Source organism: Cynocephalus volans, chromosome 11, assembly GCF_027409185.1.
Source record: "Cynocephalus volans isolate mCynVol1 chromosome 11, mCynVol1.pri, whole genome shotgun sequence".
Taxonomy (NCBI): Eukaryota; Metazoa; Chordata; class Mammalia; order Dermoptera; family Cynocephalidae; genus Cynocephalus; species Cynocephalus volans.
This window is the reverse complement of record NC_084470.1, coordinates 58808148-58831400: the sequence shown is the minus strand read 5'-3', so window position 1 is coordinate 58831400 and position 23253 is coordinate 58808148. Positions and strand designations below refer to the sequence as shown.

The window sequence follows — 23253 nt, the reverse complement described above, 5'->3', positions numbered from 1 at the left end:
CCCCTCTTACCCCCCACCCTGGACCCTGGCTCTACTCTGACCTGCAGAAGATGAAATAGCAAGATATGACCTGGCATCCATAGCTCTCTGGGATATAGATCTTGAACCAGGGAAGTGTGTGTGAATCTGTATGTGTGGGCATCTAAATGTGCATGGGAGTGACATGTGCCTGTGCAGTGTATGTTTGTGCATTGTGTGGTTTCTGTGTGTAGGGGGGTTGTCTTTATATGGATGTGTCCTTATGTGGTGTCCAAACATGAGGAGGTGTGTGTGTGTTTTTCTGTGCTGTGTACAGATTATATCTGCTTGCGTATGTGAGTGTGGAAGTGCCCATATGTTTGTGTGTGGCTGTATGCATGTGTGTGTGGGGTGGTATGTGTGCATCTTGGTGTGTGTGAGTGTGATTTGCCAATGTGTGCTATTGGCAGTTTAGGCTAGGACAGCCCCTGGCCTGTGTTGAGGGCATGTACCTGCGTGCTTTGATGGTGGAGTTTGAATAGCGGGTGGGACTGGGAGAGTGCAGAGGAAGGGACCTCGGAGGGAGAGGACCATGCTGGGGGCCTGACTAGGTTCTGCCAGCCATGAGGCACCTTCCTAGCTGACCTTTCCCAGGCCCCTCGGGTGCCTGGCTCTGCTACCCTCCCCCCTCCCTGTGTGGGCTCTGAGGAGGCATCCTCTGTGGAATGTGTTTGGTGGCTGAGGGCCAGGCTGGGCCCAGCTCCACTGGCAGGCTGGGCAGTGGGGAGGGGTACTTTTGTGTTGCCTCCATGGTGGGGAGCCCAGGGCTCCCACATGCCTGGGACATTCTGCCCCGGCTTCACGCTTTGCTTTCCCTCTGGCTAGGTGACTCCCACACGGGTCATGCTGTTGTCTCCCGATTCAGCCAGCCCTGCCAGGTGAGCCTGACCTTACATCTGGGCATCTAGGAGCAGTGTGACTCCCACCTGTGCTGAGGGCTTTCTGAGGTGGGGCCCAGCCTTTCAGGCCCAGCCCTCCCTGCCCAACCCTCCCTTTCCTCTCTGGTCTGTTGGTTCTGTGATTATTACCCTTCTGGATTCCTGGCTTGAAAGGCATGGCACTCAATTCTTGTCCTGCTCTAACATGCTGGTGGCCCATGAGACCTCACCCTCCCTTCTCCTGCTCAGGAAACTTACATCCTTGCAGAGGAGGCCTCTTTCTCCTTGGGTTTCTTGGCCCCTCCTTCCTGTCACCTGCACCTGGCCCTTCTAGGCCCTGCTTCCTGGAGATGGCCCCTGTAGCCCCTCACCCTCTGATCCTTGTTGTGGCACAGGGCAAGTGCAGGGTGAGGGTGGAGTATGGTGCAGTTTTCCCGAGAGAATAGTGCTTACAGAGAGTGAGTAGTGTTGAAATTTCCAGGGAAAGTGTCTCCTGTTTCTGACCCCTTGCTATCCTGGACAATAGTGCCCAGCTAAGTCTGGCCCTCCTCTGCTTACCTCCTGGGTTAGGAGGGGCATATATAGTGCCGCAGCCCTATCCCTCACTAGTGGGCCCAGGGTGCTCTGGTGGCCATGTAAGCCCCAACTCAATTTCTCTCCCTGCCAGGTGACCATGCCTGCCCTTGGCCCAGCTCTTCTCCAGGCTCTCTGGGCTGGGTGGGTCCTCACCCTCCAGCCCCCTCCACCAGCTGCTTTCACTCCCAACGGCACATATCTGCAGCACCTGGCCAGGGACCCCACCTCCGGCACCCTCTACCTAGGGGCCACCAACTTCCTGTTCCAGCTGAGCCCTGGGCTGCAGCTGGAGGCCATGGTGTCCACTGGCCCTGTGCTAGACAGCAGGGACTGCCTGCCGCCTGTGATGCCTGATGAGTGCCCCCAGGCCCAGCCTACCAACAACCCCAACCAGCTGCTCCTGGTGAGCCCAGGGGCCCTGGTGGTGTGCGGGAGTGTGCACCAGGGGGTCTGTGAGCAGCGGCGCCTGGGGCAGCTTGGGCAGCTGCTGCTGAGGCCAGAGCGGCCTGGAGACACTCAGTATGTGGCTGCCAATGATCCTGCAGTCAGCACAGTGGGGTTGGTGGCCCAGGGCTTGGCAGGGGAGCCCCTTCTGTTCGTAGGGCGAGGATATACTAGCAGGGGGGTGGGGGGTGGCATCCCACCTATCACGACCCGGGCCCTGCGGCCGCCGGACTCCCAAGCTGCTTTTTCCTACGAGGAGACAGCCAAGCTGGCAGTGGGCCGCCTCTCTGAGTATAGCCACCACTTTGTGAGTGCCTTTGCGCATGGGGCCAGTGCCTACTTCCTGTTCCTTCGGCGGGATCTGCAGGCTCAGTCTAGAGCCTTCCGTGCCTATGTGTCTCGCGTGTGCCTCCGGGACCAGCACTACTACTCCTATGTGGAGTTGCCTCTGGCCTGCAAGGGTGGCCACTACGGGCTGATCCAGGCTGCGGCTGTGGCCTCATCTGGAGAGGTGGCCCGAGGGGAGGTGCTCTTTGCAGCCTTCTCCTCGGCTGCTCCCCCCACCGTGGGCCGGCCCCCATTGGCAGCTGCTGGGGCATCTGGAGCCTCTGCCCTCTGTGCCTTCCCCCTGGTTGAGGTGGACCGGCTTGCTAATCGCACACGAGATGCTTGCTACACCCGAGAGGGCCGTGCTGAGAACGGGACTGAGGTGGCCTACATCGAGTATGACGTCAATTCTGACTGTGCACAGCTGCCTGTGGTGAGTTCTGGCACTGCCCCAGCCTTTCCCTTTCTTGAGGCTACTGGGCAGGTGTTTGCCACCAAGCAGCTGCCCAGGGAGTCTGAAGGGAAGTGGGTGGTGATGTGGGGATGATCAGGTCAACAGATATTAAGTGCTTCCTTTACGTCTGGTCGGTGGAGGGGTTCCCAACCACAAACGTGGCTTTCAGGGTGGCAGAGAGCAGTGCAGGGTTGGGCTTGGACCACGATGCTGAAGGGATTTTGTATAGGTGGATTTTGTATAGGTGGTCATTTGTATAGGTGGACTGAGAGGGTATGTGAGGTTTTAGGATAGGGACAGGGACTCAGAAAGTTGGGATGAGACCTGTTGTTTTAACTTCTTGAGTAGGAGAGGAAGATGTGGTCTGCTAAGAAGGAGAGAAGGCCAGGGGAGGAGTGGGGAGGGGCGCTGATACGCACAGTTGACATCCTGAGACCCCAAATTTGGAGGGGAAACCAGGGCCAGGGAGCACAATCCACAGAGCACAGAATGGGGACTTTGTTGGGTAGGAGACCAGTGAGGGGACTTAGAGATAGGCATCAGTTCAGGGCTGTTTGCCTGGATTCACACCACACCCTTTGGAGCAAGATGGGAGCAGGGCAGGCCCCCGGGCTGGTGCCTTCACCCACCCACCGAAGAGGTTGGAATTTGTTCGGCTACAGTCTCGGGATGGATAAAAAAGGAAAGAGGTGCACATAGTGGGACTGAGTCAGTGAGAGGTGGGAGAGGGCCCAGGTGAGTGGACTTGAAGGTGAGGATGTGAGCTGTGAGATGCTTTGGAGAAGTGGTCCAGGAGAGGGCTGTACACATAACCTGAAGGAAGTAGCTCCCGGGCCAGGGATGGCAGGAGGGGCTGCAGGCAGAGGCGGGGATCAAAAGAGGGGGAAGGAGCCACTGGAAACTGTCTACTGAGGTAGGGCTAGGGATGTAGTCATGGGAGATGTTGTCTAGGGTGGGGTTGTCAGGGAAGGCCAGCAGAGAGACTGGGAGTGGGAATGAGGTTATCCAGGGAGGGCCTCACCAGTGCTTCTTGCTGCCTGCAGGACACCCTGGATGCCTATCCCTGTGGCTCAGACCACACACCCAGCCCCATGGCCAGCCGTGTCCCATTGGAAGCCACACCAATTCTGGAGTGGCCAGGGGTTCAGCTAACAGCTGTGGCAGTCACCATGGAGGATGGGCACACCATCGCTTTCCTGGGTGATAGTCAAGGGCAGCTGCACAGGGTGAGTCCACAGGAAGTCCGAGGGTCTGGAGGGGAGCTGGCCTGGGTAGTGCTACTCCAGGGATCCCTGGAGCTGGGATGTGTGAACTGTGACATGCCCTCCGGCTCCAGGCTAGGAGAGAAGACTTGTGTTCCTCTTCCTGGGGCTGGGTGGTGTTAACCTGTGACCTCCCCACACCCACCCTGGGCTGGTTGGTGTGACCTGTGACTGCCCAGGAGAAAATTCTGTCTATGGGGGTAGGGGGACACGGCCTTGTGCCTGTGGCCATGGGCTTGGGTCCCACACTATGTGGTCTCTGATCTTAGGTTTACTTGGGCCCGGGGAGCAATGGCCACTCATACTCCACACAGAGCATCCAGCAGGGTTCTGCAATAAGCAGAGACCTCACCTTTGATGGGACCTTCGAGCACCTGTATGTCATGACCCAGAGCACAGTGAGTGCCAGGCACGAGCCAGGGCATGTTCCTGGGAGGGACCTCTGAGCAGGGCTAGGGACTCATATGTGGGTAAGCTACTGGTGTTTGGATTGCTGGCCTCAGGTCGTCTTTGCTGTTACAGCTTCTGAAGGTTCCTGTGGCCTCCTGTGCTCAGCACCTGGACTGTGCCTCTTGCCTTGCTCACAGGGACCCATACTGTGGGTGGTGTGTGCTCCTTGGCAGGTTAGTGCTCCACCAACCTCTGACCCTCTTCCAGCCCTAGCCTCACGCCCTTAATGCTCCTGGATAATTGTCCTGCCCAGGATTCCTCATCCTTGGCTCTCAACTCTGAACGTGATCCCTGGATGCCCCAATCCCCCATACCTTCCTCTGCCCTGGTCATCAGGGCAGACACAGGAGCCTGGTGTTGTGTCCCACATGAGAGCCTTGCCCAGGTCTTCAGGATTGTAGGTATCCCTGTCCTAGGATCTCCCAGGGGCCCCATGTGGGTCATGGACAGATGCTGATCATTCTTGTGCAGGTGTAGTCGCCATTCTGAGTGCTCGAGGGGCCAGGGCCCAGAGCAGTGGCTGTGGAGCTTCCAGCCTGAGCCAGCCTGTCTGCAAGTGACAGCCATGAGTCCTGCCAACATCAGCCGGGAGGAGAGGAAGGAGGTGAATGACCAGAGTAGGCAGGGTCTAGGGGGAGGGCTCTGGGGGTGGGTAGAGACCTTGGATTTTGGTGTCAGATGCACCCAATGCCACATGGCCTTGTTCACATCACTTCTCTTGGGGCCTTGATTTCTCTGTCTGTTACTAACCCAGGCCAGAGGGTGTCTGTGAGGCTTGGGGGCTGGTGTCTGCCCACATTGGGTACCCTGTAATGTGAGTCCTGGTCAGCTGCCTGATGGCTCCGACAGTGTGTTCTGTGCTCTCTTGACAGGTTTTCCTCTCAGTGCCAGACCTGCCACCCCTGTGGCTGGGGGAGTCATATTCCTGCCACTTTGGGGAATATCACAGTCCTGCCCTGCTGACTGGTTCTGGTGTGATGTGCCCTTCCCCGGACCCTAGTGAGGCCCCAGTGCTGCAGAGAGGAGCCGGTGGGTGAGAGAAGGCGCTGGCCCCGGGGGCCTGGGAGCCCTGCCCTGCTCCCATCTTGCTCCAAGGGGTGTGATGTGAATCCAGGCAAAGAACCCTGAACTGATGCCTGCCTCTGAGTCCCCTCACTGGTCCCCACCCCCACAAAGTCTCCACTCTGTGCTCTGTGGACTGTGCTCCCCGACTGTGGTTTCCCTTCCACATTCAGGGTCTCGGGATGTCAACTGAGCTGAGCGCCTCTCCCCTCCTCTCCCCTCAGCTCTAACCCCCTTTCCCCCTTTGCAGACCACATCTCCGTGAGTATGGAGCTTAGGTTTGGTGCTGTTGTGATCGCCAAAGCTCCTCTCTCCTTCTATGACTGTGTGGCAGTCACTGAGCTCCACCCATCTGCACAGTGAGTTCCTCCCCCTGTTGCCCTGCTCCTGGCTGCCCCATGGCGACCCCTGACCCATGGCTGTGCTCTGTGCAGGTGCCAGGCCTGTGTGAGCAGCCACTGGGGGTGTAACTGGTGTGTCTGGCAGCACCTGTGCACACACAAGGCCTCGTGTGATGCCGGGCCGATGGTGGTGAGCCAACAGGTGAGAGTGACTCTAGGCTGGACTCTACAGAGGGCTCGGCGTCCCCAGCATGAGGGTTTTTCTGATGGCCCAGGGTCTATGTGCCTGCCTGCCCACCTGAGGTTCTGCCCTGAGCACCTGAGCTGCCGTGTGTGACAGACTTACTGGAGAATGGCTGCCAGTATGTCCTGCCTGTTTCGGGAAAGGACTTTGTAGCTGAGAGGCAGGGGAGGTCTGGCCTTCATGCCCCACCTCAGCACAGATGCCCCTGGAGCCTGCCCTCCCCTTTTTCTCCTTTAGATAATTAATGGGCTGTTTTTGTTTCTTTTTTCCTTGGTCTCCTTTCCTCTTAACATACCCTTTGCCTGCCTGCCTCCTGCTCCCACGCCTGACTGCTGAGTGGCTCTTCTTGTCTTTCTCTGCTTCCCCTTCAGAGCCACCTTCTCTCCCTAGCCCCTCCTGCAAGAGATGTACCCACCCCCTTCCCACCTATAGCCCCCAAAGCCACGATCAACCCTGCTCCTGACACCCTTCCTGTGGAGTCTGGGGCTCCCTCCGCAGCCACAGCCTCTGACGTCCCACCTGGGGTCGGGCCTTCCTTGCTCAGCCCCTGGGGGCCATGGGCAGGTCCCAGCCCCATACCTTTCCCTGCCTCCACAGAGTCACCCCTCCATGAGAAGCCCCCCACTTCCAGCTCCCCCAACAGACCTGGAACCACTGTCCCTGCTCCCACTGATTTTGGACCCACAGCCACACCTGAAGACCTCCCAGCCCCGCACCTGTCACCCTCAGACACAGCAGCAGTGTCCCCTGCAGACTCTGGGCCTGAAGCCCTGCCCTCTGCAGCACCCCAGGACCAGCCCCCTGGCACTGCTCCTGCCACCACTTTCCCAGGGGCCACGGGCTCCGTGAAGCCTGCTCTGGACTGGCGCATGAGAGAAGGCGGCGAGCTGCTTGAGGCGGACGAGTGGATGGGGGGTGACGCACCCGCCTTCTCCACTTCCACCCTCCTCTCAGGTGATGGAGACTCAGCAGAGCAAGAGGGCCCTCCCGCCCCCCACATCCTCCTGTCCAGCCTCGACTACCAGTATGACACCCCCGGGCTCTGGGAGCTGGTGAGGCCTAGCCCAGGAAGGAGGCCTCGGGGAGGGGATGTGGGGAAGACGCAGCCCCTTGCCTGCCTTGTGGTTCTGCATTGGGAGGGATCAAGTGGCAGGGTGGGGTCTGCAGCCCCATGCCAACCTTGCCCCTGGGATCCGGCAAGGCAAAGGATGGAGGTGGGCAGGGTGGGCTCCATAGACTGCCTTGCTCTTGGTGCCTGCAGGAAGAGGTGAATTGGGGGGCAAGCTCCTGCCCCTGTGTGGAGAGTGTTCAGGGCTCCACATTGATGCCAGTCCACGTGGAGCGGGAAGTCCGGCTGCTAGGCAGGAACCTGCGCCTCTTTCAGGTGAGTGTGTCTGCTTGCAGCTGTCCTTGCAGTGTCCTTGACTATTGACAAACTATACACAAGCGCTGGAGAGCAGGAAGAGGGCATGGCCCCACGTCTCAACGCCAACCCAGTTGGTGTGCTGGGAGACCTGCGGGACTCACTGGGCTCAGCTCCTGAAGCTGCCCCAACAGTGTGTCCTCTGTCCCCAGGACAGCCCAGGAGAGAATGAATGTGTGATGGAGCTGGAAGGCCTTGAGGTGGTGGTTGAGGCCCAGGTCGAGTGTGAGCCACCTCCAGGTACCTGGTGCCATGTCACATGCCAGCAGCACCAGGTGTGGACCATGAGTGCCTGGGTGGGCAAGGGTGCACTGGGCACAGGCTGGCTACCAACCTTAGCTGGTTGTGCCATAATTGTTCCAACCCAAGCTCTGACCCCGTGACCCCGAGGGAGTCGTGGTACCTCATCTCTGACTTCTGACTGTGTGCCATGGGGTCCCTGCATCCCACCCCTGACCTCTAACTTGAGACTCCATGGGATCCCTACATTCTAGTTCTGCCTCTAACCTCCAACCCTGTGGCCCCATGGGGTCCCTGCACCCTAACTGTGACCTCTGACCTTATGCTCTCATAACTAGTCATTTTGGTCCTTTCTTTGACCACTCCCTCCCCAGGCCTGATGCCTACCCCCAGCCCCAGGCTCTGACCCCACTCCCATTTCCCCAGCTCAGCTACAAGGCTGTGCAGCCTGAGCTCCGTGTGGGGCTGTTCCTGCGTCGGGCCGGCCGTCTACGTGTGGACAGTGCTGAAGGGCTACATGGTGAGCTACCTAGGGGCCACTGGGGCTGGCAGTGGTAGCAGGGCTCTTCCAGGCCTGCCTCTCACATTTGTCTTTGTCACTCCCAGTGGTACTGTATGACTGCTCCGTGGGACATGGGGACTGCAGCCGCTGCCAAACCGCTGTGCCCCAGTATGGCTGTGTGTGGTGTGAGAGGGAGCATCCACGTTGCGTGGCCTGGGAGGCCTGTGGTGAGGCCAAGGCTGTGGCCACCCAGTGCCCCGCGCCCCTCATCCACTTGGTGCGTTGAAATGCTGGCATGTCCCTTCCTCACTGCTGTCCTTGGAGGGAGGGTGTGGGTGCTGTGGGCACAGGGAGCACAAAGGTGGAAAGCTGGGGCTGCCTCCCTAGGCTGCCAGGAGTCAATAGGTGGGTGGAGGTGAGCAGTCCTTGTCCTGCAACAGGTGGAGCCACTGACTGGGCCTGTAGATGGAGGCACCCGTGTCACCATCAGGGGCTCCAACCTGGGCCAACATGTGCAGGATGTGCTGAACACGGTCAGGGTGGCTGGAGTCCCCTGTGCTGTGGATGCCCAGGAGTACGAGGTGTCCAGCAGGTGAGTTGGCTGGACCCAGCAGGAACAGGGCACACCCTGGGGAGCTCCATGGTTGGCTTTCCTGCTTGGGGCCTCCCACTCAGTCCTCCTCTGCCCTCCTCTCTCCTCTTTCATTCTGGTCACAATGCCTCAGTACTGGGCTTGCCACTGAGGCCTAGGAGCACCCACCCACAGACCTGCAGGTTCCTGGCCTGGGCTGCTGGGGGATCATTCCTGAGCCTGTCTGGGGCAAGGTCACTGCCCAGAGCTGACTGTGGCTCTGCTTCCTGGCTTTCTCAATGACTGTGGATATATTTGTGGTAGCAGGGTCCTCAGATCCCAGACAGCTGTGCTCCAGGGCTGGTCTTCTCACCAGCTGACCCTTATTCCCCAGGAACTGCCCTGGTCTGGGTTTCCCAGGAGGGTAGACTTGCGGCACACCTGCTGAGTGCCGGGCTCCTCATGACCCAGGTTCTGGGTTATGGTAACCTGGCCGGTGTTTGCAGGGTCCCAAAGATGAATAAACGGGACCTTCTCAAGGAAGCATCCACAAGCAGCAGGGCCCAGACCCCGCTGGATATCAGGGTAACCTGGAGATTCTATGCAAAACCAACATGGAGCAGATCCTTAACTGCACCCTCAGCGGATGGACTCGGGGCCTGTGGTGGGACCCCGCAATCTGCATTTTAAACAAGGAACCACTTCACTAGATCAGGGAGTTCCCCCCAGATGAGTTTTGACTGAGAACTTAAGGTGACTATCTAAACTGTTAATGATTCCAGAACCGTAAGACTAAAGTAATTTATGAAGTGATTTATAAAGGGATTAAAATATATTCTGGCTGGAGTCTCTCCTGGGTCGTTCACACATCACTTGTTGTTCTCCTAGAGTGTTTGCAGCAACTGTGTCAATGTCATGGAGTCGAGCCACTGCAGACTTAACAATCTGGAAATTAATTTGCCCCAAGCTTCTGTTTTCTGGCTAAGAACCAGCATTTTCTTAGATGTTCACTCTCCTTTCACATCTATTCCCAGATCAGACTAGAGGCTTTTAGGGACTTTTGCTCATGAAGAAATCAAGTTTCTACCACTTTGAAAGTGGGTGCTATGCACGTGGGGATTGCAGAGGACTTGGGGTGGCTGGCTAGGCCCTCGCATTAGCTCAGCAACTCACCCCTACAAACAGCCTTACAGGGTTCCTTTGTAAATACATGGCACAGCACAGAGAGAGAGAGATTCCTCCTTGATGGGGCTTCTGGGGCTACAAGTGAATAATTGAGACCACGAATATTAATTCACAGATGCCAGGGCCTCCTGGTGTGCCATAGGAGTTCCCTCTAAAGTGAGAGAGGACCTTTCTCAATCTGGTGGAGGATGGAGGGGGGGTGATGGTCAGTTTGGGGGGCCCTCAGTGCAGCCTGGCACCCCTTAGTCTGTCCTGTGCCCACAGCCTCGTGTGCATCACTGGGCCCAGTGGGGAGGAGGTGGCCGGTGCTGTGGCGGTAGAGGTGCCGGGAAGAGGACGTGGCGTCTCAGAGCACAGCTTTGCCTACCAGGTGCCTGACGGTTGAGCCACCCCAGCTGCCAATAGGCCAGTCCTCTGGTGGTTCCTCACTGCCCATCTGGTTTTGCCTTCCTAGGGCTCCCCACCCCAGGACCATCTTGTCTCTCTTAGGCTTCCCCTGCCTCTCTGTTTCTGTCCTGATGTTTGTCTGTCTCTCCCTGTCCTCCTTCCCATAGGACCCGAAGGTGCATTCCATCTTCCCCACCCGTGGCCCCAGAGCTGGAGGCACCCGACTCACTCTGCATGGCTCCAAGCTCCTGACTGGGCAGCTGGAGGACATCCGAGTGGTGGTTGGAGACCAGCCTTGTCACTTGTGAGGGCTGCTTCCTTATCCTGCAAAAACCCATGTGATCCAGGGAGAAGATGAAGGGTGGGCGTTGGAGAGCAGAAAGGGTGGGAGGACCAAGTCTGCTCCATCAGAAAGTGGCCAGACCCCTCCAAAGCTGGGGCTGTTGGGGGACTGTAGCCTCCAGGGCCACCTGGTGGAGACAGCAGTTGGCACTGAAGGGGAGTGAGCTGGGGAGTGAGCTGAGGCCTGAGCAGGTCCCGAGGTCTCCTTCCTGTGCCCCTCTGACCCTGCCTGGCTTGCCTTCTACTCCCACCTCCCCTCTCCAGGCTGCTGGAGCAGCAGTCGGAGCAGCTGCAATGTGACACCAGTCCATACCCTGTGCCTGCCACACTACCTGTGGCTGTGTGGTTTGGGGCCACTGAGCGGACGCTTCAACGTGGCCTCTTCAAGTACACATCAGACCCCAACGTCACCTCTGCAGGTCCCACCAAGAGCTTTCTCAGGTGCTGGGCCCAAGGCATGAAATGTGGCATGTGGCAGGGAGATCCTTGCAGCTGTACTACATGGGGGTGGCAGGGCTTTGTGTGGGGGGCTGTGAATCTTATGCCGCTGGTAAGGGAGGTGGGGTCATGTGGTTTGGGCCTGGGCTGTACTTTAGATCCTGGTTCATGTAGCCACGAGTGGTTTACGGGCTGTGTTTCAGTGGAGGACGTCAGATATGGGTCCGAGGCCAGAATCTAGACGTGGTGCAGATGCCAAGAATGCGAGTGACTGTGGCCCCAGGAGTGCTACGGCCCAGCCAGGGGCTTGGACAGAAGCGCCGCATGGTTCTGGAGACAACATGCTCCCCTGGGGCCTCCTGTGACAGTCATCATGTAGGACACCCTTGGGCATCCCTGACTGCACTGGGCTAGCCATCACTCTCCCCTTGCCCCACACTGCACCCTGTGGATAGCCATGGGTGGCTGGTACCAAAGGATACTCTTCCCATCTTTGCTCTCTCTGCTTCCTGTGTGGCCCCTCACTTGACCCTCCCTTGTCTTTCTCCACCCAGTTTGAGGAGCCATGCCACGTGAACTCCTCCCAGCTCATTGTGTGCTGCACACCTGCCCTCCCGGGCCTGCCCGAGGACCCCTGGGTCCAGGTGGAATTTATCCTTGACAACCTGGTCTTTGACTTTGCAACACTGAGCCCCACACCCTTCTCCTATGAGGCTGACCCGACCCTGCAGCCTCTCAACCCTGAGGACCCCACTACACCGTTCCGGCACAAGCCTGGGAGTGTGTTCTCTGTGGAGGTACTGCTCCTACTCAGACACAGCAGGGTCCTTCCCTTCGCTAGACAGCACTGCTGTGTGGAGTGGAGAGCCCATGACGATAGAGCAAGGGCCAATGGCTAGACACAGTTCCTCATCCTTACTGTGGCGAGGGCTGAAGGGCTGCTGGTGAGGGTGCCTAGCTTGGCACTTGGGAAGGGTTTGACCAGTCGGCCAGTGGCCTGGGTCCTAACACACTCCGTGGCAGGTGTCTGAATGACAATATGTAAATAGTTTGGCTCACACATAGATGGGTGTGTGGTACACAGTAGGCAGCTGGGCTGATCCCCAGCTGGCAGCGTGATTCACACAGACACCCACAGAGCACATGTTCTGATATACGCAGTTGGCAGCGGGTGGACACTTGGACAGGCCATAGGTCGACAGTCCATCATCACCCTCCTGGTGGGCGATCAGACAGAGTGGGGGCTCTGGCTTTGTTAAGTAACTGGGCAGGATTTGGAGAACTTTATATTCTGGAGAAGGCAGCTAGTGAAGGGCAGAGAAGGGTCGTGGGGAGCAGCTTGGAGGATGTCTCTGTGACTGTTGGTCCCATGTGCAGGGGAAGAGGTCCTGAGGGACTATCAGCCCTGCTCCTTGCGGTGGGTCTCAGGACCACCTTCCCATATCTGGGAGGATAGGATCTAAATGACCACCAGATCCCTTGGGGAAGGGTTCTGAGTGACTGGTTAGTGACCCATGTTCTAGGGAGAGAATCTGGACCTTGCAATGTCCAAGGAGGAGGTAGTGGCCATGATAGGGGATGGCCCCTGTGTGGTGAAGACGTTGACCCGGCACCACCTGTACTGTGAGCCCCCTGTGGAGCAGCCCCTGCCGCGGCACCATGCCCTCCGGGAGGCACCTGATGCTTTGCCTGAGTTCACGGTCAGTGGGCAGGTCCTGGGCAGGGCTGGGCATTGGGCATGTGCTCAACCCTCGCTCACAGGTGGCTCCCCACCCAGGTGCAGATGGGGAACCTGCGCTTCTCCCTGGGTCATGTGCAGTATGATGGCGAGAGCTCTGTGGCTTTTCCTGTGGCAGCCCAAGTGGGCTTGGGGGTGGGCACCTCCCTTCTGGCTCTGGGGGTCATCGTCATTGTCCTCATGTACAGGTGGGTGTAGCCAGATGTGGCTGGGCTGGGCTGGGGCAGGTAGCAGGATGTAACTGGACTGGGAAGGGGCAGACTAGGCCAGGGATCAGCAAACGTTTTCTGTAAAGGGCCAGAGAGCAAATATTTTAGGCATTGCAGGCCAGGTGGTCTTTGTTGCATCTATTCAACTCTGCCATTGTGGCACAAAAGCAGCCATGGACAATGTAAACACATGAACGTGGCTGTGTTCAAATCTTTACTTATAAAAGTAGGTTGTGGGCCTGATTGGCCTGGTTGCAGTTTGCTGATCCCCGGACTAAACCATGCTGGGCTAGACAGGACATGGGTGGGTGTGGCTTGCTTGGGATGGGACAGGTTGAATTGTTCTAGGCTAGGCCTTGGCTTGGCTGGACATGCCTAGGTTAGACTGTGCTGGACGAGGCCAGGGTATGCCTGGGGTTGGGTCAGGTAGCCCTGGGCCAAGTGGGACCCAGCAAGGGCTTTGGCTGCCTCTGGCCTTCCCCTCCTGACCTTGGTGCTGAGCAGGAGGAAGAGCAAGCAGGCCCTGAGGGACTATAAGAAGGTTCAGATCCAGTTGGAGAACCTGGAGAGCAGTGTGCGGGACCGCTGTAAAAAAGAGTTCACAGGTGAGAACAGGTCCCACCCTCCACGGCTCTCTGCCCAAGCCCACTCCCATCACATGGGATTGGCGCTCAAAACTGGCCTCTTCTGCTTAACAGACCTCATGACCGAGATGACTGATCTCACCAGTGACCTTCTGGGCAGTGGCATCCCTTTCCTTGACTATAAGGTGTATGCCGAGAGAGTCTTCTTCCCTGGGCACCGGGAGTCGCCCTTGCACCGGGACCTAGGCGTGCCTGAGAACAGGCGACCCACTGTGGAACAGGGGCTGGGGCAGCTCTCCAACTTGCTCAACAGCAAGCTCTTCCTCACCAAGGTGTCACCCCACCCCCATCCGCACCCTCCTCACCCCATCTTATCCCTAACTGACTCTCCTGGCCCACCTTTTCTCCATCCCACCCTTTCTGAATCTGCCCCTCTGTCCCTGCCCCGCTCCCTCTCCCTGGCTCCAGTTCATCCACACGCTGGAGAGTCAGCGCACATTCTCAGCTCGGGACCGTGCCTACGTGGCATCTCTGCTCACTGTGGCTCTGCATGGGAAGCTGGAGTACTTCACTGACATCCTCCGCACCCTGCTCAGTGATCTGGTGGCCCAGTACGTGGCCAAGAACCCCAAGCTGATGCTGCGCAGGTCTGTGAGGCTGTTGGGCTGGGTGGGCTGTGGATAGCTGGAGCCAGGAGATAAGGCCTGGGCCTGGGGGTCTGCAGAATAGTCTCACAGCCCCACCTGCTGACCCTGGCCCTCCCCTTTCCTGTTACCCCAGGACAGAGACTGTGGTGGAGAAGCTACTCACCAACTGGATGTCCATCTGCCTCTACACCTTTGTGAGGGTGAGGGAGGCAGAGGTGGGTGGGCGTCCCATCCAGGGAGGGTCTGGCCCTCTAAACCACTAAGCCTCAAGCACCCACATAGCTTGCACACTTGCGGTGGAGCAGAGACTCCCACCCAGCATGTCCTCAGTTACCTTAAACCTGTATCCTGTGCCCTCCCCCAGCATGCGTCATGTCCCATACCCTTCTACCACCTGTGTGGGGGGCCCTAACTGCCTATGCTCCCCCAGGACTCAGTAGGGGAACCTCTCTACATGCTCTTCCGAGGGATTAAGCATCAAGTGGACAAGGGGCCCGTGGACAGTGTGACTGGCAAAGCCAAATACACCCTGAATGACAATCGCCTACTCAGAGAGGATGTGGAATACCGTCCCTTGGTGAGTGTGTGTGTGTGTGTGTGTGTGTGTGTGTGTCTATGTGTGTGGTGTGTGTGGTCTGTGTGTGTGTGGTATGGTGTGTGTGGGGTGTGTGTGTGTGTGTCTGTGAGTGTGTGTCTGTGTGAGTGTGTGGTGTGTGTGTCTCTGCGTGTTGTGTGGTGTGTGTGTCTGTGTGTGTGGTGTGTGTGAGAGTGTGTGTGAGTGTGTCTGTGTGTGTGTGGTGTGTGTGTGCGTCTGAGTGTGTGGTGTGTGTGTGTGTGAGAGTGTGTGGTTGTGTGTGTGTGTGTGTGTGGTGTGTGTGTGTGTGTGATGTGTGTGTGGTGTATATGTGTGTGGTGTGTGTGTGAGAGTGTGTGTGTGTGGTGTGTGTGGTGTGTGTGTGTGTGTGAGTGTGTGGTTGTGTGTGTGTGAGAGTGTGTGGTGTGTGTGTGTGTCTGTGTGTGTGTGATGTGTGTGTGGTGTATGTGTGTGGTGTGTGTGTGAGAGAGTGTGTGTGTGGTGTGTGTGTGTGTGTGGTGTGTGTGTGGTGTGTGTGGTGTGTGTGTGTGTGGTGTGTGTGGTGTGTGTGTGTGTATGGTCTGTGTGGTGTATGTGTGTGTGTGTGTGTGTGAGAGAGAGAGTGTGTGGTGTGTGTGTGAGAGTGTGTGTGTGTGTGTGGTGTGTGTGGGGTGTGTGTGTGTGGGGTCTGCAGTGTCAGTCCCCGGTGAGGGTGAGGGGAGGATGTGAGGGTATGTGTGGTCGGGGCACCATCTTCTGGTTTCTGTATCTGGATATAGAGCCAGCCTGACCCTTGTCTGGTCACTGGAAGAGACCTTTAGATAGCAGGGTAGAGGGTTGGGCCAGATCTTGAGGATAGGGCATTGGAGGGCCGCTAGGCTTGGAATGGAACCAGGGTGGCCATAGCCATGGTCTGGGAGGAGCCAGCCCTGTTCTGACCTGTGCCAGGGCCTGAGTGCCTGAGCATATCTGCCTGACCATCCTACTGGGGATGTGGCCTTGCCCACCAAGCTGGGAACCACCCTGGCAAACCTGCCTGTTGCTTCCCTCTGGGTTTGCTTTCCCCTTAGTTTTGCACAAGGGTTCTTTGGGGAAAATCTCAGGGTTTTCTTCTCTCAGTGGGTGGGGAATCCTTGCTACGCAGGCTTCCCTCAGGTACTTCAGCCTGATTGGCAGCCTGGAATCTGGCATCTGAGTGAAGAGGGATTTGTGCTCACTCATTTTTTCTGCCTTCCATCCTGTAGATGTTTACAAGAGCGCTCAGCTAGCTGCTGGGGTCACAGAGTGGAGGAAGCAGGCAGGCAAAGAGACAAGAATTAGGGACTGCTTGGTGCTTGGGAGTCAGAGGCAGTAGTTTCCTCATGGGTTGTCTCTGCCCTTGGCCTTGTGCCTGGTCATCCTCAATGTGGCGTGAACCCTGACAGCTCCCATGTGTCTTGCATAGACTTTGAATGCGCTGTTGGCTGTGGGGCCTGGGGCAGGAGAGGCCCAGAGTGTGGCCGTGAAAGTCCTGGACTGTGACACCATCTCCCAGGCCAAGGAGAAAATGCTCGACCAGCTTTATAAAGGAGTGCCTCTTGCCCAGCGGCCAGACCCTCGCACCCTGGATGTCGGTGAGGGCAAGGGGAGGGGTGGCTTGGGTTCCTGAGCTGGTGTTGGGCCTGGGCTAGCCCAGGACCAGCTCTGCAGGGACAGCTTGTCACCTAGGGCTTGTGGGATGTTGAGAGTTGGGGCAGAGGCCAGCTCTGGAACACCTGTTGAGGGGTCCCCTCCTGGTCTTTGGAGAGGTTGGGTAGGGCTGCCCCCTCATGGATGAGGAGATGGGCTCTACTGCAGGGAAGGTATTCTGGAAGGTCTGGACCAAATCCTACCTTGCCCTTGCAGAGTGGCGGTCTGGAGTGGCCGGGCACCTCATTCTTTCTGATGAGGATGTCACTTCTGAGATCCAGGGTCTGTGGAGGCGCCTGAACACCCTGCAGCATTACAAGGTGAGAGGGGTGGGAGTTGGGGGAGGAGTATGGTGGTGTGGGGCTGGTGGCGGGATCACCACCTGTGGTCTGCAGGTCCCAGATGGAGCAACCGTGGCCCTCGTCCCCTGCCTCACGAAGCATGTTCTCCGGGAAAACCAGGATTATGTCCCTGGAGAGCGTGAGTACCACCCCCGTGCCCACCACCTGTCACAGTCCTCTACTCTTGCTTTGCCCAATCCTGGGTAACAGGGGGAGGTCTTCTGGACCTCAGGGCAGACTTGTGCCTATTTCCCTGCTACCCACAGAGGCTCAGTCAGGCACCCAACTCCTGGGAGAGCTGGCAGGACCCAGTGGGCCTGGGGGGCTGGCACCTGGTGAGGGATGATGAGCTGTGGGATCTTGGCACAGGGACCCCAATGCTGGAGGATGTAGATGAGGGGGGCATCCGGCCCTGGCACCTGGTAAAGCCGAGTGAGGAGCCGGAGCCTCCCAGGCCTCGGAGGGGCAGCCTGCGGGGCGGGGAGCGTGAGCGAGCCAAGGCCATCCCTGAGATCTACCTGACCCGCCTGCTGTCCATGAAGGTGGGTGGGGAGGACCGGATGGGCAGTGGGGTCTGGGCTGTGCAGGAGAAGGGCCACTTGGGTTGGTACGGGGCTGGCACAGGCATAGTGCACGCAGTGACTGAGGCGGGCTGCTGCTGAGGGCGCCTTGCTGATTGCACTTCTCTGCTGGCTCTTCTTCCCATAGGGCACCTTGCAGAAGTTTGTGGACGACCTGTTCCAGGTGATTCTCAGCACCAGCTGTCCTGTGCCACTCGCCATCAAGTATTTCTTTGACCTGCTGGATGAGCAGGCCCAGCAGCATGGCATCTCTGACCAGGACACCATCCACATCTGGAAGACCAACAGGTGGGGCTGGGGCCAGGTGGGCTCCTGGTATGTGGGGGGTCTTCTCTACTGCCTTCCCAGCACACTCATTGGCCATGCCTGCCCCACCCGCAGCTTGCCACTGAGGTTCTGGATCAATATCATTAAAAACCCACAGTTTGTGTTCGACGTGCAGACATCTGATAACATGGACGCAGTGCTCCTTGTTATCGCGCAGACTTTCATGGATGCCTGTACCCTGGCCGACCACAAGCTGGGCCGGGTGAGTGGTTCTGGGATGGACACGGAGGGGATGGGTGGGGTGGGGGCGGTGAGGGCTGGGGTGGACAGTGGTGTGCATACACACACATTCCAGGCTTTCTCTGGAATTTCAAGGAAGAGGGTTAGGAGAGTCCTCTGACTTCAGGCATCTTCAGGCCAGGCTTTGTCCCAAGGGCTCCCTAGAAGGTGGCAATGCCTCAGTATTAAGGGATGAGCAAAAGTAGGGGCACCGTGTACCAATCCACAGGGCTGAGATGTGGGCAGCCAGTGTTGGCAGGCTGTGGCATGGGCCAGGTCCACTTGGTGAGGGCTCACCCCGAGGGCAGTGGGAGCCACAGAAGGCTGGAGGTGTGGTCAGGCCTGAGAGTTCAGTGGGGTGTCCCGGCAGTTGTACCGTAGGAGGACTGGAGCCTGGGAGTCCAGAGAGGAGGCTGTTCTGTCCTCCGAACAAGCAGTGGCCAGGTTCGAGCTGGCAATAGGGTGCAGGGCAGGCAGAGACTGTGGGTTGGATGTGGGGGATAAGGAAGTAGGAGGGGTCACATGTGATCCCTGGGCCTCTGGCTGGTGAGTTCAGACTTGGATGAGGTGAGCCTGAGGTGCTTGTGGGGCCACCAGGTGGTTTCCAGGTGAAGACATGGATTCTCCAATCCCAGAGCAGCCCTGGGCTGCCTGGTGGATTTGATTCCTTAGGGTGGTGGAGGTATCTGCCTGCCAGTGGAGTAGGAGAGAAGAGAGTCTAGGAGAGTGCCAAGGTTTGGGGGATGTGCTGAGAAACAGAGCAGAAGTGGCCTGAGCACAGAGGTTGGAAGTGTGTTGTCACAGTAGTAAAGCCAGGAGAGTCCCATGACATGTGGGGTCCCCAGTGTGTCTCTGCTCAGGCACCAGTGGGCAGGGCCCTTGTGGCTCTGCAGGTTCATGAATTCAGGGGCTCTGCTTAGCCCAGGCTGCTGGGCCACAGTTGGCCTCTGACCTCTTGAGAGATAAATCTCTAGACCTCTGAAGAAACAAAATGGAAAGTTCCACTCTGTAGCACTGTCTTTTGGGAGCGCTTTTTGTTCCACATGTTTTCATCCTTCTGCCTAATGATGAGCGGAGAATCAACCAGGACGCACCAGGACACCTGGGGCTGCTTCCGGGGTGGATGCTGAGTGATGGCTACGTTTTTTACCAGATCTTCCCATTGCCTCCCCTTCCCAGCAGGACAGCAAGTGGTCCCTGGGTAGCTCAGGAATAGTCCACACCTAGAATGCCAGTGTCCCCCATGGAGAGTTGATAAGAAAGCATACATCCTGACTCAGGCTGAGGGTTGAACTGGACTTGTGTCCCTGCTCATGCAGGGACAGCGCCACCTCAAGATCTTTCTGACCTTCCCAGCAGCTTTAGGATGAGGCCGAGGTCCCAAGGACAGAAGCATGCTTCCCAGAGCTCACTGCCGCTGGGACTTGAACCCATTTCAGTGGTAGAGGCAGTGTCTGGGTGTGTTAAAATTATGGGCTGTCAAATCCCAGCTCAGCCACTCGGGAGTAAGGTGGTTTGGGGCAATTTACATAGTTTTCTGGGTCACAGTTTGCTGATTTTTAAAATGATTACATGGGGAGTGAGCCTGTGCTTCCCACCCTGCCTGCCGGCTTCCTGCCAGATCCAGATGGAGGCCTGTGGAGCTGAGAAATGACCTCAGAGCGCTACAGGGAGGAGCTTGAGCTGAGACATCAAAGGCTGGACACTGGTGGTGGGGAGGGAGTGAAGGAGGCTCCTGCAGAAGGAAGTGGGCTAGGGTGACCAACCACTCTGGTTTGCCAGGGACCTAGAGGGTTCCTGGCATGTGGGACTTTTGGTTTTAAAACTGAAGCAGTGCTGGGAAGCCTGGGACAGTTGATCACCCTAACCAGAGCTCTCATCCGTCCTTCCTCTTTGACTGTCCTCTTGCTGGCACCAGGACTCCCCCATCAACAAACTTCTGTATGCTCGGGATATTCCCCGTTACAAACGGATGGTGGAAAGGTACTTCCAGGATGGGAATGGCTCTGGTTGAAGAGTGGGTGGGTGGAGATTGGTGTGTGTGTGGGCTGAGGCTGGGGTATGGGCCCTGGTGGAGGGAGCGGGAGTGGGTCTGTTTACCCAACAGCTGTGGTACTTGGGCTCTTTGGCAGGTACTATGCAGACATCAGACAGACCGTCCCAGCCAGTGACCAAGAGATGAACTCTGTCCTGGCTGAGCTGTCCCGGGTAAGGCCTCCCTCTGCTTCTTGTTTGGGCACAGGCCTCCTGCCACGACCTGTCCCCTTCACACTACTCCTTTGCAGGGGAGCCCCTGAGACCTTGGCAGCCCTGTGAGCTGGTTGGAGCAGGCCACATTCTGCACTTATAAGTGCAGAGTGTTCCAACTGCCACTGAAAAAACCAGGGCAGAGCAAGCAGGGGTCTTGACCTGGTGGCTGCTTGCTAGCCTGACTCAGCCAGGTGCTTGCACACCCACAGCCCTTGTTGGGTGTGTGTATGATAGATCCAGGGCAGTGAGGAGGCTGGGGTTCAGCTCAGGCTTGCCTGTGTCTTCTCACCGCTCCTCTGTCCTGGTTTTTGCTCTTCTGACATGCCCCCACCTCTTCCTAAAACTGCTGGAAAATATAAACCCCAGGGAATTTATAAACAACATTCCTAAAATGATGATGATGATGACAACCACAGCACTAATAGCAGCTACAATTTTGGTGTGTAGCTGTTTGTTGAGTCCTTCGTGGGGTGCTTTGATTATCTCATTTGTTCCCATAAGAGCTCTGAAAGTTAGGTGATATCAACTCCATTGTCCAGATGAGGAAGTTGAGGCTCAGAGTTGTGCCCATGGAGGGGCCTGGGAGTGACCTCAGGAAATACTTGAGCTAGATCAGAGCAGAATTATGCTGCGCTCACAGCCTGCAAGTGGCATCTATCCTACTTGGCCCTGCAATTGCTTGGGATGGCGGAAAGTCCAAGCCAGAGCCTTGAGGGGCAGCGAGGCAGGGCCCCAGTGGAAACCCCAGGCCTTGTGGAAACTGCAGACCTGGGGGCTCTTCCTACCAGGGAGGCTCTCTGGCCCTGTCCTGTCCCCAGCTGGGCACACCTAGCCTGGGGTCCCTGGTCTGTGGAGGGGCTCTGCTTCCCGCCCAGAATCGGTCCCTTCCTTCACCTCTCAGGCCCCTTCTTTCCCCTCCCCTTCCCTGGGGTCCTGGGACTCCTCTGTGGCTGGCTGCACCCTCTCTCTCTTACCTCTCTTCTGGCCTCCTCCCTAGAACTGCTCTGGAGACCTCGGGGCGCGAGTGGCCCTGCACGAACTCTACAAGTATATCAACAAATATTACGACCAGGTGGGCAGACCCTGGGCCCTGACTGGGAGGCTGACCTCGAGGTACTCCCTTGGAGGCTGAGGGGATGGATGTGAAGGGGGCCTGGCCTTTGGGTCTCCCTCAGGCACAGAGTAGGGGAGGGGTTGGGCCCTTGGCGGATTGGGACCTGTTCTTCAGGCATGCTTCCTGGTGTCGGCTGTGCTCTAACCTTCCCTACCACTTCCTATCCCAGCTCCTCAGTAGGGCTCCCAAGCATGGTAGAGGTGGTTGGGCGGGGGGCTGGGGCATCTACTAGGACACACAGCTGCCACCTCCACCCGACCATGCCCTCACTCAGTCCCTACCAGAGTTCAGGGTTGGCAGCTTGTTGTGCATGGACACCTCTGGGTGCACGCCTGGCTGTGCTGTGTGAGCAACCAGAGAAGAGGGACCAGGCACAACACTGGGGTGGGTGAGGATACAATGGAGCTGGTGAAGAGGCTTTCTGGGGGATCCCTGGGCTGGGCCTGAAGATCTGAGCACCCAGCTGTCAACTTACTGAGTGCCTGATGGAATCGTCCACTCAGATATTTGTGTGGCACCAATGACGTGGCCATTTCTGTTCAGAGATGAGAACCTGCTTTGTGGCCCACAGTCTTTTTTTTTTTTTTTTTTTAAAGATGACCGGTAAGGGGATCTTAACTCTTGACTTGGTGTTGTCAGCACCACGCTCTCCCAAGTGAGCTAACCGGCCATCCCTATATAGGGATCCAAACCCATGGCCTTGGTGTTATCAGCACCCACTCTCCCAAGTGAGCCATGGGCCGGTCCCTGTGGCCCACAGTCTTGCTTGGCATGGCAAGATGTGACACAGTCTCATCCCCTCGTAGAGACATGGTACGCCATGGCTCCTCTCCCCCAACGCTGCCATTCTCCTGGTTCCCACCCATTCCCTTTGTGGTAGCCCCCCACTTGTGGTTATGTAGTCGTTGGTGTTGGATTAGTATCTGTCTCCCACCACCTCTCTGGTCAGTGTTGGGTTCCTGCTCCTTGGAGGGCACCTGGCCCGTAGAAACAGGAAATGCTGTTGCCTGGTGGGCGGGTGAGGCAGGATGGCTGGAGCAGCGTTTCTGAGTGGTTTGCGGGGAGAAGGCCAGCATGGTGGGCCGGGCCGGCCTCCACACAACACGATTTTCCTGGGCGAGGTGGATTACCACAAGTGCTAGGTACTGAGAAAAATACTTCATTCCCTCCTCCCTAATCCTTAAAACTCCGTGGCGGCTTTACTGTTATTCTCCCCTCCCACTGGTGAAATCCTGAGGTCACACAGGAAGTTAGTGAAGTGATTCGCTGGATTTCTTGGGCTGCAGTTGCGCTACAGTGTCTTAGGAGGCCTGTTGAAGTCTGCAGCATACGGGCAGGCTGAAGTGGTCTCCCGGATGATGCTGGTCTCTGTGTTTCAGATCATCACTGCCCTGGAGGAGGATGGCACGGCCCAGAAGATGCAGCTGGGCTATCGGCTGCAGCAGATTGCAGCCGCTGTGGAAAACAAGGTCACAGATCTATAGGGACCCTGGAGCCCTGGCTTGCTGTTGCCTCAGCCCTACCTGGCAGCCCTGGAACCTCGAGGGAGAGACCACTTTGTTAGATGCCTGTAGTGACTGACAAGCAGAGTTAGTGGAAGGTGGCTCCCAGCATCCTAGTGGCTCTGGCCTTGGCCCTCCTGGACTCACCTCGCAGGTCTAAGGCCTTGAGGCCCATGGGGTGGTGCCCAGCCTGTTCCCTGAGCCCAGCGACCCTGTGGGCTACTTCCGGTGTGATGCGATGACAGTGCAGGATGCTGGGGACTAAGGGCTTCCACAGAGTGGCTGGAAGGGCCTCCAGGCCCCTGGGGAGTCCGTACTGTTCCTGAACACTGGCCTTGTCCCACTGGGATTTAGA

At 57.6% G+C, this 23253-nt stretch overlaps 1 protein-coding gene across 1 annotated transcript; it reads left to right on the top strand.

Annotated features, from left to right (window-relative positions):
- Positions 1–847: 847 nt before the first annotated feature.
- PLXNB1 (plexin B1) lies at positions 848–22954 on the top strand. The gene is made up of 37 exons (XM_063114076.1): positions 848–896; positions 1564–2676; positions 3741–3923; positions 4229–4357; positions 4482–4582; positions 4881–5013; positions 5282–5438; positions 5722–5830; positions 5906–6014; positions 6428–7108; positions 7318–7440; positions 7632–7754; positions 8146–8239; positions 8326–8498; positions 8662–8813; positions 10242–10347; positions 10532–10668; positions 10971–11147; positions 11348–11519; positions 11699–11941; positions 12668–12844; positions 12922–13070; positions 13596–13696; positions 13790–14007; positions 14144–14322; positions 14456–14522; positions 14753–14899; positions 16341–16509; positions 16781–16884; positions 16960–17044; positions 17275–17447; positions 17614–17774; positions 17868–18015; positions 19951–20015; positions 20165–20240; positions 21280–21354; positions 22776–22954. The coding sequence occupies exons 2-37, from the start codon at positions 1570–1572 to the stop codon at positions 22878–22880; spliced, it is 6408 nt and encodes a 2135-aa protein (XP_062970146.1). The 5' UTR covers positions 848–896; positions 1564–1569; the 3' UTR covers positions 22881–22954.
- The last annotated feature ends 299 nt before the right edge of the window (positions 22955–23253 follow it).

Coding starts and splice junctions, on each gene's coding strand:
- PLXNB1 (XM_063114076.1), top strand. CDS start 1,570: ATGCCTGCCCTTGGCCCAGCTCTTCTCCAGGCTCTCTGGGCTGGGTGG. Junction 8,814..10,241: donor GAGTACGAGGTGTCCAGCAG/GTGAGTTGGCTG, acceptor CTGTGCCCACAG/CCTCGTGTGCATCACTGGGC. Junction 11,520..11,698: donor CCTCCTGTGACAGTCATCAT/GTAGGACACCCT, acceptor TTCTCCACCCAG/TTTGAGGAGCCATGCCACGT.